Source organism: Papilio polytes, unplaced genomic scaffold (assembly GCF_000836215.1).
Source record: "Papilio polytes unplaced genomic scaffold, Ppol_1.0 DF824191.1, whole genome shotgun sequence".
NCBI lineage: Eukaryota > Metazoa > Arthropoda > Insecta > Lepidoptera > Papilionidae > Papilio > Papilio polytes.
In genome coordinates, this window is record NW_013525013.1 from 1,487,834 (window position 1) to 1,503,959 (window position 16,126).

The window sequence follows — 16,126 nt, forward strand, 5'->3', positions numbered from 1 at the left end:
GTCTAGTCACATAATTACTTTTCCAATCGTACTAATATCACGCGAAAGTTTAGATAGATGGTTGTTTGGTAGCGTTTGTAGTCTAAACTCCTAAAAGAATTTCGATGAAATTTAGCATAGATGTAGAGGACAGTCGAGGAGAATACATAAGCTACTTACTTTTTTAATTCCACACGGACGGAGACGCGGGTGAAAGTTAGTATGATTTACTTTTTATAATAGATGATATAAGTAATTAATGGAAAGACATTCATTGATTTTTTAATTGTTGTGTTGTTTTTTTTTTAAATAAATAATACTTTAAAAACCGTTGAAGGTCACAATAATTTGATATCAAGCGATTTTATAATAAAATAAGTCTGCAAACAACTTCCATTAAGATTTTACGAAACAAAATACTCACGTAAACAATTTTTAATAAACGATATTTGATTTCTAGTAAACCGTTTTTCATCTTCAAAATAATATTTTGATGTAACAAAAAATATTAGATGTTTTTAATATTTCAATATCGAATTGAGATTTGATACAATACCTACTTTTGTTGTTCCCAGTGGGATCCACTTCAGGGTTTCACTGGGAATGTGTCTGCGATCCTGGCGAAGCGTAGACCAATCCATAACCACTTGCGGCGTTGTATTATATATTTATTTGCTGACCGATGGGTTGATTTAGGATGTAACATGTCAGGAGTTCTTAGTTATGTATTGTTTCTGGCCAAAAGATACCTAGAATTTGTCTGAGGCAGCGATTGACAAACACTTGGATCCGCTGCGATATTCATTTTTTTTTATGATTATTTTAGACAAAAATAATAACTGTTACCCATATTTTGTTAGTCATTTACAATTATCTAGCTGATGTTGTTAAGTTATATATTCTGTCAAGATAAGTTTATTTTTAATCAATATTGCTTCAATATGAATTGATATAGTGATAAATTATAAATAGACATTTGTCACGTTTTATCAGTACGTTGTTTTTATAAAATATTTTTTTCTTATTGCATAATTTATTTTGGAAATACAATCGTCTAAGGAACTTTTTGTTGATATAATAAAATACATTTTTTTTAATTTGGATTTATTTATTAATTTTACAATAGCTTTATTTACAATGTAGATTTTTTTACAATTATTATAATGTACAAATATACTAACATTTAACACATTCAAAAGCTTGTTGATTTTAATTTTGAAAAATATTAACCCATTTCTTAAAAAAATATCATAAAATTATAGCTTATTATCAGTGCGAGGCGCGACACGACCGCGATACATCTTCAACCCTCGCCCTGAAGAAGGACCCTGCGGGGGGGTCTGAAACTGTTCGGTGCCGGTACCGGAAAAAAGTATGACGTGAGTAAGCCGTGAAATAATTAATTATAAAATATAGCTGATATGATTTTTTTAATGTTTTCTATATTTGTTATGCATTGATCAGATAATATATTTAACAGCTAGAAATAACTCTTTGTACATTGATTTACTAATTATACTGCTTAAATTTAACATATTTTTTGCGCAAAATACATTTATAGGTGACAGTTTTATAACAAATAAGTGCTTTTAAAACATCATATTCTATATTAAAAAATTACGTATAATTTCAAATTATTATTTACAATATTTTACAACATTACGTTGACTAGATCGTAGAAATTTACGCTAACGAAAGATTAATATGTTACATTAATATTTTAAATATTAAATGCGTTACTTACGTTATATCTACATAATACAATTATTAAAAAAATGCTGGACAACACTTACTGTAGGTGACAAAGCGAGTGGCCATCTAATTTAGTTATAACAGCGATGTAACCGCTACTTAAGGCCCATTCAGACAGACAAGAATTGTAGAGCAGAGAAGATTTTTACCGCAAATAAATTGATCCTTTATGCGATTGAAATGACAAGGTAAATTAGACCTTGATTCCCTAAATAAAAGTCTATATTCGCGATAGAAATCTAACGGTCTATCTTAACTTCTCTTATAGAATAAGGACAGAGTAAGGGATGTACTGAGGAATTCCCGTGAACAAGCCAAATCAACGATATGTCCCATCGATTGGTACATAGAAACTTTCCGTGCTAACATCTTTTCCGTCTAATCTAGTTTCGACATGTTTGACGCCGTTCTCTGTCTCGCAACACTTAGGGAATGGTGCAGTACTGTCGGCTTTGTACACAAGACACTTGCTATAGTTCTCTTTGGTTCGTTCAGTGTTGTTGTTGGCCGCGCTACGCGAGCCTCGGTTCCTTCCTCAGAGCTTCGATGAACCGTTGTTTAGGAGACGAATGCTGCTCTCACGACCAACGCTGGTTCTGTAAGATGAAACAAACAATCGAGATTTGATTTTTAAATCTATATGAAAAGCCTGTGACGACTTTCCTTCCATAGTTTTAATAAAAAATAGTGAAGATAATCCAATATTTATTTTTCATATTTTTGTATTTAAACGTTCATTAAACAACGAGTAAACTAAAGAATTTCTTAAGACATTGATTAATTCTAAATAAAATAAATCAGCAAACTTATAAGAAACTAATCTACTTCAAAAATTACAACTTACGTTCGTGTAGGCACCATGCTTATATTTGTCTTCCTACTGGAGTGTAATCTTCTAGAAGTTGATAGAGACAACGATCCTCTTGGACCGTGAGTGGATCCAGAACGACATAGAAGATACCTGGTAGTAAAATAGTATTAATACGAGATATTGCATCTCTGTTTCATTAACATAAGGTTCAATAAGTTATTTAACATGTATATCGATAGTGGAAACTCACGATATAACTTACCTATTAAAATGTTTCCTAAAGATGCCGCTAGTACAGTACAATGCGATTGGATTGACGCAGCTGTTCAAAAAGGATAGGCAGAATCCTACAATCCGTAGAGCATGCCACCAACCGTTATAGTCATCTTGCGCTGTCGGACTAAAAAATGCGAAAGTTTAGATGGATGGATGTTTGTTAGAGTTTGTAGGCTAAACGGTTGAACGGATCCCGATGAAATTTAGGATAGACGCCTATGCCAAATTTCATCCTCCTTCTCCTCATCCTCTAGGATAGTCTGGAAGAACACATAGGCTACTCACTTTTGTTCTTTTAATTCCACGCGGACGAAGTCGCGGTCAAAAGCTAGTTTTTCATAAAAAAAAGAAGTTTAATTACTTTGATACTTCACGCTTCAAATGTGAATGCGCTGTACCAATTACCGTTATAAAAATTCGCATTCCAGTAAAAAATTTCTACACTAAAAACATTTTTTTTTTCAACTCGGAGATTCAAGTTTTAAAAAAATATTATTTTGAAGTAACTTTTAACAACTAGTTACTTTATATTTTAGAGATCATAAACATTGTTACAATTATGTAGATAATTTACGTAAAAACCACATCAAAGATCACGTAAAAGTAACACAAAGGACTAGAAAAGATTACTGCAGCTTTATGGTCACCACTTACCAATAATAAAACCACATCATAAAAACATGAGATGGGAGAAAACACGCAGCGAACACTAGGACAAACGCCAGTACTGTTAACGCCACCTTTCGGCGAGCGCGCATCTACAAAATAAATATGAATATATTAATATTAAGAGCGAGCGCACACCTTTGACTTAACTGCTACAAGTGCGTTTGTCGATTGTTTCGCAGCCAATTCAACTGTTTAGTAGTTTTAAAAATCAATTAGTGTGCGCATCTCTATTAAACTAAAAGGAATCAAAGCGAGACTAAACAGTTGTGCGAGAGTTTAGGTTTAAGTGAGCGCATGCTCTGAAGCATATTTTTTTTCGTAAAATTGCACGTAATTATCAGATGATCGTGTACAGGTGTGAAATTGAATGGGCTTGAATGCATTGTTATCGGTAGAGCCTTTGAGAGACTCGGTAGAATGTCTGTGAACTTTGCATGAACGCTCTGCTTGATATTGAAAAGGGCTTGCGAAAGTCGAGAAATAAAATTAACGATAAATTGAAAAATCAAATTCATTCAATGAATAATGAAAGTAATAGATGTGAATGTCTACAAAGATGTATGTATAGATGGATTGTGTGGAAACGGACGGAGTCTGTCTAGATGTGACGAGTGTTAGAAATGCATGGAAAAATAAAAAAGACAGGACGAGTTATTGTTAAATAAATTATAATGATCACATTAAATGAATACTGACTAAATGTGGTTACCTGTCTTTGTGTCCCCTGCATTTCACCGGGCATGTTTTGCGTACTGAGCACTAGATGGCGTGCCATCAAAATGTAAAATAATGCGATAACAGCTAGAGGTAAGGAGTAGTACACCAGGAAGCGTACAAGCACCATCGTTTTGGGGTAACTTTCTCCCCATTCCGGTGGGTACGGATAGCAAACTAAGAACTGTAACAAAATTCATCAATTGCATTTAATTTATTCATTAAGTAAGTACAACCTGAACTACTGAAAAAAAAAATTGTCACGTAAAGTAACCTCTTGACAAATTTTGTTTGTTACTAACTGGAATTCAGATAACCTTGGCCGTTTTCGGATTGAAACAAATTTAGACCATATTTACTTACATTTATTAATTATAACGCATTTCCCCTGACAATTGAGGTACCTTTGATATTTTTACAAAAACATGCAGGAGAATTTCTACTATAGTCTTTCAAACGATATTGCTAAAGGATCTTGTTGATTATCTAATCACAGGCAGACAGATCCAACTATATTATCCGCTCGGAGAAAGGTCAACTAATCTCATTGGATCTTACAAGTGCTTAATCCAATTTTATTTGTAGAATTTATCTGTCATTTACTATTACTGGGCTATTTTAACTGACAATTACATTTGTATCATCGGCAATTTTTAGGGAAAACTTTTCTTTTTCTCAAATATACAAAAATATAGTATCTCAATGATCATCATATCACTTATATCTTCTTTTTTTATTTCTTTTTTATCAAGCAATATAATTCAATGACATTCTTAACACTAAAGTTTCTGCAAATGCTGTTTAGAAGAAACGCTCGCAAAAGATAAACTCGTCCTAATTTTCATAATAATTCGTTAAGGTGTAATTATTATTTGTGTAAAGTGTGTTTTAATTACCTGAGTAGTAGGGTTGACAACAAAAGCTCTCAGATAAGATCCAATGTAGGCAGGGGCAGCGAGGACTGCAGCCAGTATCCAAATACCGATGGCAGTCGCCACGGTGAGGCGCGTCGCACGCTTACTGCCACCTATTGAAGAGGGCTTGCGTTAAAAGTTGTTAAATAATAATACCTGACTGTACAATTTCTTTTACTAAAATGAATTGTTAATTCTTAATGTTTTAGGAAACGAAATTTTCTTAAAGACATAAGAATGAAATATACTAATTTAGTTATTGAACACTGCTGTTGCTCGAGACTTTGTCCGCATGAAATTAAAAAATTAAGAAAAAACATATTGTATATTAGACACAGATGAATTACCTCTCTAATAGTGAAAGAATTTTTAAAATCGGCTTAGTAGTTTTTACGTAAAACAAACAAATCATAATCATCATCATCATCATCATCATCACCAGCTCACTATACGTCCCCACCGAGGGGCTCGGAGCCTACCCTAAGTAAGGGTGACTAGGCCATAGTCAAACCACGCTGGCCAAGTGCGGGTCGGTTGACTTCACACATATCTTTGAATTTCTTTGCCGATATGTGCACGTTTCCTCACGATGTTTTCCTTCACCGTAAGAACGTCGGGTAAATTATGTACATATGAAAATTCGAAAAATCGAAAATCACATTGGTACATGGCGGGATTCGAACCCAAGACCTGTAAATTACAAGTCAAGTGCTTAAACCACTGAGTCACCGACGCTCTTGACGACGACGACCACTAACAAACAAATACAAAAATACAAATCATTCCTCTTTATAATATTAGTTTAGAAGTATAACTATGCATATTTTGGTACAGCTTTTATAAAAAATAATTGAAGTCAGATTTGTGAATCTTTTTTTAAAATATTTTCTGCTATATTCTGGACTTGTATTTTATTAAATATCCATTTAAATGATATAAAAACATCAGGGACATGTGAGTAAAGAAGAAAGGTCAATCCGTCTTTGTTATAATAATACAGTAAAGGTCGTAAAGCTGATTACATCAAACTACGTATTTAGATAGACCCGAATACAAAAAGGCTTTACAATATTCTGTAATCGAATTTGTGTTTTTTTTAACCTATTTTAGCAATATAGCTGAATCACAAAATCTACCGTGGTAAGAGATGTAAAAAAATGTGCAAGTTTTGTTACATTTTTGCAATGGTTAAACTAGCGAAAAGACTGTTGCCCATAGATGGTTGCATAGGCTTTTCTCAGGAAGAGCAGGGGACGCACAGCAAGTTTTTCCCTACCTTTGCGTCATCGCTATCAACTCCACTTTTCGTACCCATCTTTGTAGAAAAGAGGACCAAAATAGGCCTTAGGTTCGTTATAAAACAGCTTACTGTGGGAATACTGATTAGTACACATATACGAGTACTATGCGTTTATGTATAGATGTATGGTCGAAATCAATGGGAATGAGATTTTTTTTTATAACATAAGGCAAACGAGCCAACAGCTACCTGAATCCGCCAAAATGGCGAAGCGACCTCTGCCCATAGACATCCGCAATTGCAGATCCGTTGCCTACCCTTATCCGACAGAGGAGGAGACGCACATAAAGAGGATGACTCCCCTTCCTATGTACCTCCTCCTCCGTTTAATCCACTTCCTCTTCCCATCCTCTCCTTATAAGAAAAGGGCGTTAAAAAATATGTCAATAGTCGACATTCACTTGTCTGTGAATTTAGTTTGGAAAGCAGCTGTTTTTAATTTGATGATACTAACACGTCTATTTTATGGCCGGTTTCCCAGCTATGTTTAACCATTTGTTAGAGTTTTAGTTCGATAAATTCAAGAAATGCGTTTTCGAACTACGTAACTTGAGTTTTACTTCATCAATATAGATCAACTAACACTAAGGAATCACTAAGTAATAACATAAATGAAAACTTCAGAAATTTATTTAAAATGTCTGTGATAACAGTCTTATAATGGTAAACTTGCTTAAGTTAGTGGTTTCTTACAATGTATAATTTATTGTTTAATTTCGACTTCATACATTTATGCTTGTATACTTGGGATCCATTAACATATAATGCTTGTATTATTTCTATGGAATTCGACTACAAAATAAATATAGCGTCTCAAAATTTTTACTTTATATTTTCTTTGCAATTTTAAACAACACTTTATAAGCCTTTCAATTTGCTTAGATCGTAGACTATTATTAAATGAAGTGTTTTGTTTTAAAAAGGTCGATGTCGTAATTCGTTCTTTCCAAATTTAAAAAGCTCGACTTGAGTAATTTGTGTATTGTATTACAGTGATAAATTACATTTTGTTTGATGTTTGAAAATTAAAGGAAAATTTATGTAAACGCTCATAAAAGTATTCAATCTAATTCATTAAGAAAATGTTACTTTAACGGTTTAAAAGCTTTGTGTCGTCATTTTTTTGATGATAAGTATTGAACAGCCTAATACTGAAACGAATCCCGATACATCGCTTCGTAAGTGCCGCTTACAATTTGATAGACATGAAAAATTGGAGTTTAAGCATGCTCTTATCATTTAAGGCGCTGTTACATACGTCAGTGTTCGACCGTAACAGTAATTTTCGTGTATAATTCCTTACGGATAAACCTAATAAAAGATCCTTGAGATCGATTCTACTTTTAGTTTGTTACATACAAGCTGTCGCAAACTTCGTTAGCGCAATTTGGACCATCCGTTACGTCGTTTTGACAGCGCTGAATTAAAAAATAAAGTCGCTTATAAGCCAGTCTATGTCAGCTACGCTTCAGTGAAATCGGCCTAGCTATTTCTGAGTCTAACAACTACTAACAAACGTAGCTTACAGACAGACCGACAGACAAATTTAATGCGATTTTCGTTATCTGCAACGCATCTTGCCGAAATTTTGAATTTTTCTTTTGATATTACAAACAGACACTCCGATTTTATTATATGTAATAGATATTGATATAATTCTAAACATGTATCAGTCGTCTTCTAAACGATAGGTCAGATATTTTGATCCTTAGTACGTGAAACTAAATAGATTAAAAATGTAAACAAAAATGGTGAATTTTGTCATCAAAGATTGTTACTCAGATCAAATATTAGAACAATTAACATAAAGGAGAGTGCGTTGTCTTTATTTTTGCTAATAAATCTCTTAAAACACGCTTAAATTACTTAGAAAATCCATTCTTTGTCGCTTTAAACGTAAGTAAATTCATTTAGGAAAACACTCTCCCGTGTTTTAGCTTTTGTGAATAATAGATCCACTAAAAACGCTTATAACCTTGATATACACAAAAGCTTAAAGAAAATATTCCCTGTTTTTGACGTGACAAATTGTTATTTCATTAGCAAATGTTAAGAAAAGAACAATAGCAATTTAAAATATAATAATCACGTCATTTCCAAACATAACATTTATGAATAATAAAAAAAATACATTCCAAATATCAATCTTAAAAAACATATGAACTCGAATAAAATCTGTGTTGAGAATTTACAAGAATTCTACAATAGATTATTGCAAAGAACATAACACATTGAATGCCAACATGGCGTCGTGGTGTATATGGCCGTGTAAATGGCGGCAACTTGGACCAATTGTTATCCTAAAACAAATGAAGATTTGTTATAAAAATTATTGTAACTTACAAATAAATTAATAATGTATGGCCACAATAGTGCATTCAATACCAAAAACAGCATACAGAGATGCATCTTAATATTAATTTGGCATTGAACGTGTTAAAACTTTTCTGGTAAAATATAGGTAAATGCTCCGAGCTCTTTCATATGCAAATAAGATCATAAATCTTAAGGAATGTCAAGCGAACGGAAGATTGAAACGTTAATCAATACTATTAAATGAAATATGTTAAGTTGGAAAATCATTCAATAGATTCAAGATGAAAACTTCAATAGTGGGAATAAATGAAACACAATTTTGCTCAGACAATATTATCTGTTCACACTTTCATACATTAAAATTTCTATATTTATTTATCTAATCGAAATATCTAACTAGCGATTGCGACTTCATCAGCGTGGAAATTAATCTTATAATAAAGTTAGCCTGCCTATTTTATTCTGGGTTAAAGCTTTCTAATGGCGAAAGCATTTTTTAATTCGACCAGGTAGATTTGAGGTAAATCCAATACGTACAAAAATACAAATCTTTCCTACTTATAATATTAGTATAGATATATCAAAGTCATACCCCTATGCAAAATATGTCGTCAAAGTAAATTCGCATTACATTAAGAGCGCGTGCACATCTTAGACTAAACTATCACACAACTGTATAGTCGCGATTTGATTCCTATGAGGTTATATGGAGGTGACACACTACTCGATTTTTAGTTGTGCAACTCATAAAACTAAACAGTTGAATTGACAATCGCACGACGTTTGTGCGATAGGTTAGTTAAAGGTGTGCGCCCGCTCTAAAGGTGCCAATAAAAGTCCGTCTAGAACGTTCTCTAGGAAGGACATGAAGAACAAAAACATTCTTTCCAACGCTAGAGGGCGTCTTAAAGATTTGAGGAGAGAAGTTATCGCATTTACTTTAGATCATTTCTATGTATTTTCAAACATTTCATATACGAATAAGGAAGTGGTAAAACGTAGCTTTGCTATCGCTATCTGTAAAATAGCGCAGTAAACTTCGATACAATAACAATGTCAGTTTTAAAAAAGATACGCCTAGAGTTTTATCGCGGATTTTTATTGCCTGTACCCGTTGCGGCAGACTGTGTAAACGGATTTTACTGCTTACGAAATGGTAACTTTTTAATTTCTTATTGTGAAAGAATTTAATACAATGCAATAGCAATTAATGTACGTAATTATTGCTAAATCTGCGATTATATTAACACGTAAAATGTAGTATTAATTTTAGTTATTGTTTACGCTCGACTTGGACACGCAAGCTTTTTTGCACACAGTACAAACATTTTTATCCCGACTATATTACCAGCTTTCGCCTGCGACCATCTGTGTGAAACTAAAAAATAAATAGCCTATTAGGTCTTCCAGACTATCCTCTACATCTATGCTAAATTTCATCGAGATCCGTTCAACCGTTCAGTCTACAAACTCTAACAAACAACTATCCATCCAAATAGATTTTTGCATTTAAAATTTTAGTAACTTCTATGGTACGGACTACATATTACAAGATGCTGGACCAAGTTACTTGGTGTAATGTAATATTCGCAACTAGGGGCTTGTACGTTGGTTATCACGTACCACCACGTACAGATTGCAATAATGCTCGTATAGCAAGTTACCTTGCACCTATGCCAGTATCCACCTTTATCTTACTTCTACGAGTATAAAAATATCCAAACATGCTCTTATGCAATTCTACACGTTCACAAGTAAATGGTAACGCATCATACTGATATTTGATGTGCTCATGGACGTCAAATTTGTAATGGCGTCGGTGCAAGCTATCTACAGAATGAAAATAAATCATACACATGAACTGATCTGCACTTGGCATGCATTCTGGTGCATTATGAATATCTGTATAAAATCTTTAAGGCAATAAGTTTTCGATAGCATTATCTATAAGCTGAGTTATAATTTATTTGATTTTGAAAATAAAGCTTAGCTATTTAGTTAGGTTTTCGAATGAAGTTATTTTTAACCACGTTTCGTTTTTGTTTTCTAATTTATGTTCTTATTGCTTTTGGTTTATAGTAAATACTAGCTTTTACCCCCGAAAACTTCCGCACGGAATTGAAAAAAAAAAACAAAAACGAGAGTAGCCTATGTGTTCTTCCAGACTCTACATCTAGGACTAATTTCATCGAAATCCGTTCAGATTTTTAGGCTACAAACTCTAACAAACATCCATCCATCCATCTAAACTTACGCATTTATAATATTAGTATGATTAAAAGAAGTAGCTTTTAGGTTCAGAGTTTAATTGACTATTATGCAAAATGAGGAACCAATTTACAATACAAAAACCAATTACCAAAACACTGTCCAGCAATTTTCAGTGGAACAAAACCGTTTATATTTAAACTTAAAAACTAAGCAGAGTGTAGTCACAACTAAGTTTTTAATAAAAATATTCACCGGAATAAACAGGTTCTGTGGTAGGAAAAATAAAATTTTTAAATCTGTATCGTAGACGGATATGTAACTAATAAATCGATATATTTCGCAACAGTACGCTCGTCTCAATGTAAATATTTATCTGTTTGAGGCATTACAACATCCTTGATTGATCTATAACCGAGTTTGAAAAACTACGGGTTGATAAAACTTATCTATACATATAATAAAACTGGCTGTTCCGATGCGATTTCATTCGCATGAAATTATAAAAATTACGTTTTATTCACATTTGTCAAATTATCAATTGCAAATGTCAAAATGACATGACATTACAAACCTTGGCAATCTTGCTTCCTTGATGTTGGCAGCAACTTATACTCTCTTTCCCACATTAGGGTTTTCATCCAAAATATTTACCCCCTAAGTTTAATGGCCTAAAAATATATAGCCTAAAGCGTTACGAAAGTGCAAGGCTTTTTATTAAAGTAATAATTATTCAAAAATATGCTGTAATTGCTGATATCTTAGGCAACAAAAAAGTGTGTGTTTACACTTTATTATAATAGTATAGATTAGAGTGTCTGTAATATCAAAAGAAAAATTCCAGATTTCGGGAAGATGATGTTTTTGCGTTGCTGATAACGAAAATCGCATTCATTTTTTTGTCTTGTCTGTCTGTATGTTCGCAAGCCGCGTTTGTTCCGGGTAATACCGAAACGGCTTGACCGAGATCGGTCAAGCCGTTTCGTTTTACTTTCACTTTCACTGAAGGGTAGCTGACATAGACGGACATATTATAGGCTACTTTTTAATCTTAACATTGCGCGGATGAAGTCGCAGGCAACAGCTAGTTCGTTAAATAAAAATTACGCCAGTTAACTGTGGTTTGGTTTACTAATTGAGAAGAGTTTTATAGGCGCCAATTTACACGTTTTGCCCAGATAATAATTTAATACCAGTTTAGTAAACCACGACCTCAAATACTTGCGTTTTGATTTACAAGGTCATGGAAATCTTACCCCCGTCAGTATCGAAGAGTCAGAGTCATTATCGAATACAATGTAGTTTTGAATCAGAATTTCCTGTACAAAGTGATATCTCAATCAGCAATGTTTACGGAAATAGACATTCATAATATCGAATAAGTTACATCTGCACACCGCGCGGACGTATCAAAACGTTGATCACCAGCCAACAAAAACAGTGCTGTGATTGTATTCTGTTTATCGACAGTTTTATTTCCATTTTGTCGATAGAAGACAACACTAGTTATCGACTCAATGTTTGTGTTAAGAGTTAAGAGCGGTCATCTGGCATCTTCTGTTTCGTGAGTGCGTTTATTTTAGGATTTATCGTAATAACAACGGGCATTGTTAGTGCTTTGTTCACTATTCTTGTTTTATTAAAAGACATTTGTTTTGTTTAACACTTAAGATGTGCTTTATTGTGTTAATCAAAAGTGGTGATTGTCTATTAACATTTGAGACTAGCTTTCGCTCGCGACTCCGTCCGCGTGGTATTAAAAAAAAATTAAAGTGAGTAGTCTATGTGTTCTTCCAAACCATCCTCTACATCTATACCAAATTTCATCGAAATCCGTTCAGTCTTTTAGGCTACAAACTGTAACAAACATCTATCTATCCCTCTAAACTTACGCATTTATAATATTAGTAAGAAGTAAGATTCAGAATGTGATTAATGAACTTCTGATGTTCACTGAACAAAGGTATATAAAAGAAGAAGATTTTAATCAATTTCTTGTAGATTTTTGTGTTGGCTTATGACCAATCATGATTGTAAAATAAAATATATAATTATTTTATTGAGTAGAGTATAGTTGTACCTAATTATACAAAGTCATTCTCCAATTTTAGGTTATTTTTGATACTAAAAATAATATGTGATGAATGTCGAATATCTCGTTTGTCATGACATTGAAAAAGCGGAGCCAGTTAACCTTTGATCCCTTGAGTAATAACGTAAGAGGTGTGAAAAATCGTATCAGAGAAATATATCTATCGTCGCTTTAAAAGTCAATAATTTTTCCAAACGATTCTCTTCACTTCGCATGGGTTTTTATTGAAACATGTTTGTATGAGTAAGCGATGGGGAATTTCATTCATGCCCTTGCTCAATTGAGAAAAATAATTCTCCTTTTGCTACGAGCACTTAAGTATCTATAAATAAACAGCGGAGGAAATTTCTATTACTTTAATGGTTTAGGGTAAACCTGAATGATGTGGTTCGATGCTCCATGACTTGCATTACGTAGGTTTATCCAAATTTTGTTGAAGCTTCGTAAGAACCGGGTTTTATACGGAATTCGTTTCATCATTGAGTGCAAAACAAAAGTATAAACGGAGCGAAATTAACGATTATGGACTTTCAGCGAAACACAACTTTATGTCTCCGTTTGCGATTTACAGAACAGGAAAAACTATTGCGCTGTTATTCTTAAAAATTTAGTTCTAACAAAGCTGTTTTGTGTTCACATTATCAGATAAAGTAGTTACGGTTTTCAATACGCCCTTAGAATTTCAGAGCCACTGAACATAATCTTTAGAAAAAATCAGCAAGTTTTAAGCAATATTTACTTAAAGATAACATTAATTCGATAACATTTTGAATAAATTAGCAACTAACCTGTAGCGTGAAGTTTCCTCAATGGATCTACAATAGCGAAATATCTATCCGCGGATAACGCTGTCAATGTGAACACGGAGACTCCGATGCTGACGTCTTTAGCGGCTTCAGAGACACGACAAACAGTGGAACCCCACGGCCAAGACTCCAGCGTGTACACAATTGATGTGAAGGGCACACAAGTGATGATTACCAGGAGATCAGCTAACGCTAGTGATAAAATATACCTGTGGAATATCAAATTTGATTACAATATGACCTGATAACCTACTACCACAAAAAAGTCTCCTAGTGACTTCTGTGCACATTTTAAGAACCTAAATGACTATTGGTCGAATACCCTAGATCCAGTAAATACATTTACTTGAAAATTGTTTAATATTACTATAGAAAAAATTGCGTTAAACTGCTTCAATATTCGTGTTAATATTTTCATTTCATTTTAGTACTGTTACAAATTATTCGAACAAATCACAGGAAATAAAACAAATAAACGTTATTGCATTGTTCGAAATAGTCTCCCAAATGGTTGAACTAAAACAACAACAGTTTAAATTGTGTTTTGCAGAGCTCAATAAGTCGATAGTTTGCCATTTTACCCAAAATTGTATTTGGTATTGTACTAGCTTTGAACTCAGTTTATTTGTACACGCTTTTAGTAACTACAGCATATAAATATAACCTTATTGGTTAAAGTTAATAAATATTTATGCAATTATAGCCTTATCCCGCGACTCCGTCTGCGTGGTATTAAAAAAAAACAATAGTAAATAGCCTATGTGTTTTTCCAGACTATACTCTACATCTATGCCAAATTTCATCGAAATCCGTTCAGTCGTTTAGGCTACAAACTCAAACAAACATCCATCCATCCATCTAAACTTTCACATTTATAATATTAAGTAAGATTAGCAAGAAGGTTTGCAAAACTATATTTCATTTTTTGACGTTAAATTCAGTGCGTATTAAGTGGTCTCTCTTAATGAATATCATACTATTACTAATATTATAAATGTGAAAATTTAGATGGATGGATGGATGTTTGTTAGAGTTTGTAGCCTAAACGGCTGAACGGATTTCGATGAAATTTGGTATAGATGTAGAGGGCAGTCTGGAAGAACACATACGCTACTTACTTTTGTTTTTTTTTAATTCCACGCAAACGGAGTCGCGGGCGAAAGCTAGTTTAGCCATATTTATGACTCCTAGTACAGAGACAGAGGTACTTACGTGTTTGGAACATTCCTCATCGCTTTGTGTCTTATAAACACAGCAACTAGAGTCCCATTACCGACTACTCCTATAACAAAGATCAGTGCAAATATAAGTGGTACTATGTATGTCTCTGGTCTTTCGTAGTAAGGTTGGTATGGCTCTGAATTGTTCAACTCGAGGCTTTCGTTGTAGTTTTCCATGGTGCATATTACCTGTAACAATATCATACTAATATTATAAATGAGAAATTTAGATGGATGCTTGTTAGAGTTTGTAGCCTAAACTGCTGAACGGATTTCAATTAAATTTGGTATAAATGTAGAGGATAGTCTGGCAAATCACATAGGCTACTTTTTTTAAATTCCACGCGGAAAGAGCCGCGGGTGAAAGCTGTTTTTAAATAGTTTTAAATGCCCTGAATTGTGATCTTACTAGAATTGTATTTCAATCTTGTATTTAAGTTACTTTAAATTTACTCATAGTTAAGTTATCCTTGTTTGATACTGTATATGAATGACTTAAGTAACTTTAAAATTAATGTTACCGTTAAAACGTCTTTCGTTAGTCATATACGACCAAAGACGGAGAAAAATCTTAAATGCATTGCTTCAAGCGCGCCGTTCGCAATTGCTTTTTTTATGACCGGTTTCCCATATGGTTAAACATTCATTATTCGTTTTGGTTTTAATCCGTTGAAATATAGTCAATTAACATTATTGAATGGCTTGGTAATGACAAAATATATGGAATTTTCATAAATACAGAACTAGGCAGCAAATGTCATTTCAGTATTCGGTTGAAAGTTATCTATTTTGATGAACGTATGAAGTTCTTTAGTTAAAAATGAAAATGTTATTTTTGTATATTTAAATACGACTTTTTATTAAAGTCAGCACAAAGCATTGCAATAAAAAAAAGGTATATTTATGAAGTAAAATGCCGCGAGCAGTTTTTCAAACTCGGTTTTATCGCAAAAGTAATTTACATAGACGTTACTTTTTATTGCCATATAAAAATAGTTCCGCTAGAAAATGTCTGTTAATAAAATAGTCATATTTCTTATTTGCAACTCGGTATTCTTCTTGTTGCATA

The 16,126-nt window shown here is 33.2% G+C and overlaps 1 protein-coding gene across 2 annotated transcripts in view; it reads right to left on the reverse strand.

Moving 5' to 3' along the window:
- Positions 1–2,009: 2,009 nt before the first annotated feature.
- Positions 2,010–16,126, reverse strand: part of LOC106110803 (gastrin-releasing peptide receptor) — a 37,119-nt gene continuing 23,002 nt past the window's right edge. The window contains exons 2-9 of one of the 2 annotated variants that reach the window (XM_013292709.1): positions 15,050–15,246; positions 13,820–14,046; positions 5,098–5,228; positions 4,197–4,385; positions 3,473–3,576; positions 2,805–2,942; positions 2,576–2,692; positions 2,010–2,327 (exon numbers count right to left, since the gene is read on the reverse strand). In XM_013292709.1, the coding sequence (XP_013148163.1) occupies positions 2,267–2,327; positions 2,576–2,692; positions 2,805–2,942; positions 3,473–3,576; positions 4,197–4,385; positions 5,098–5,228; positions 13,820–14,046; positions 15,050–15,234 (1,152 nt within the window). In that variant the 5' untranslated portion in view covers positions 15,235–15,246 and the 3' untranslated portion in view covers positions 2,010–2,266. Of the gene's footprint in view, positions 2,328–2,575; positions 2,693–2,800; positions 2,943–3,472; positions 3,577–4,196; positions 4,386–5,097; positions 5,229–13,819; positions 14,047–15,049; positions 15,247–16,126 lie in introns of those variants that run through there. The other variant, XM_013292710.1, reaches the window with a different exon arrangement.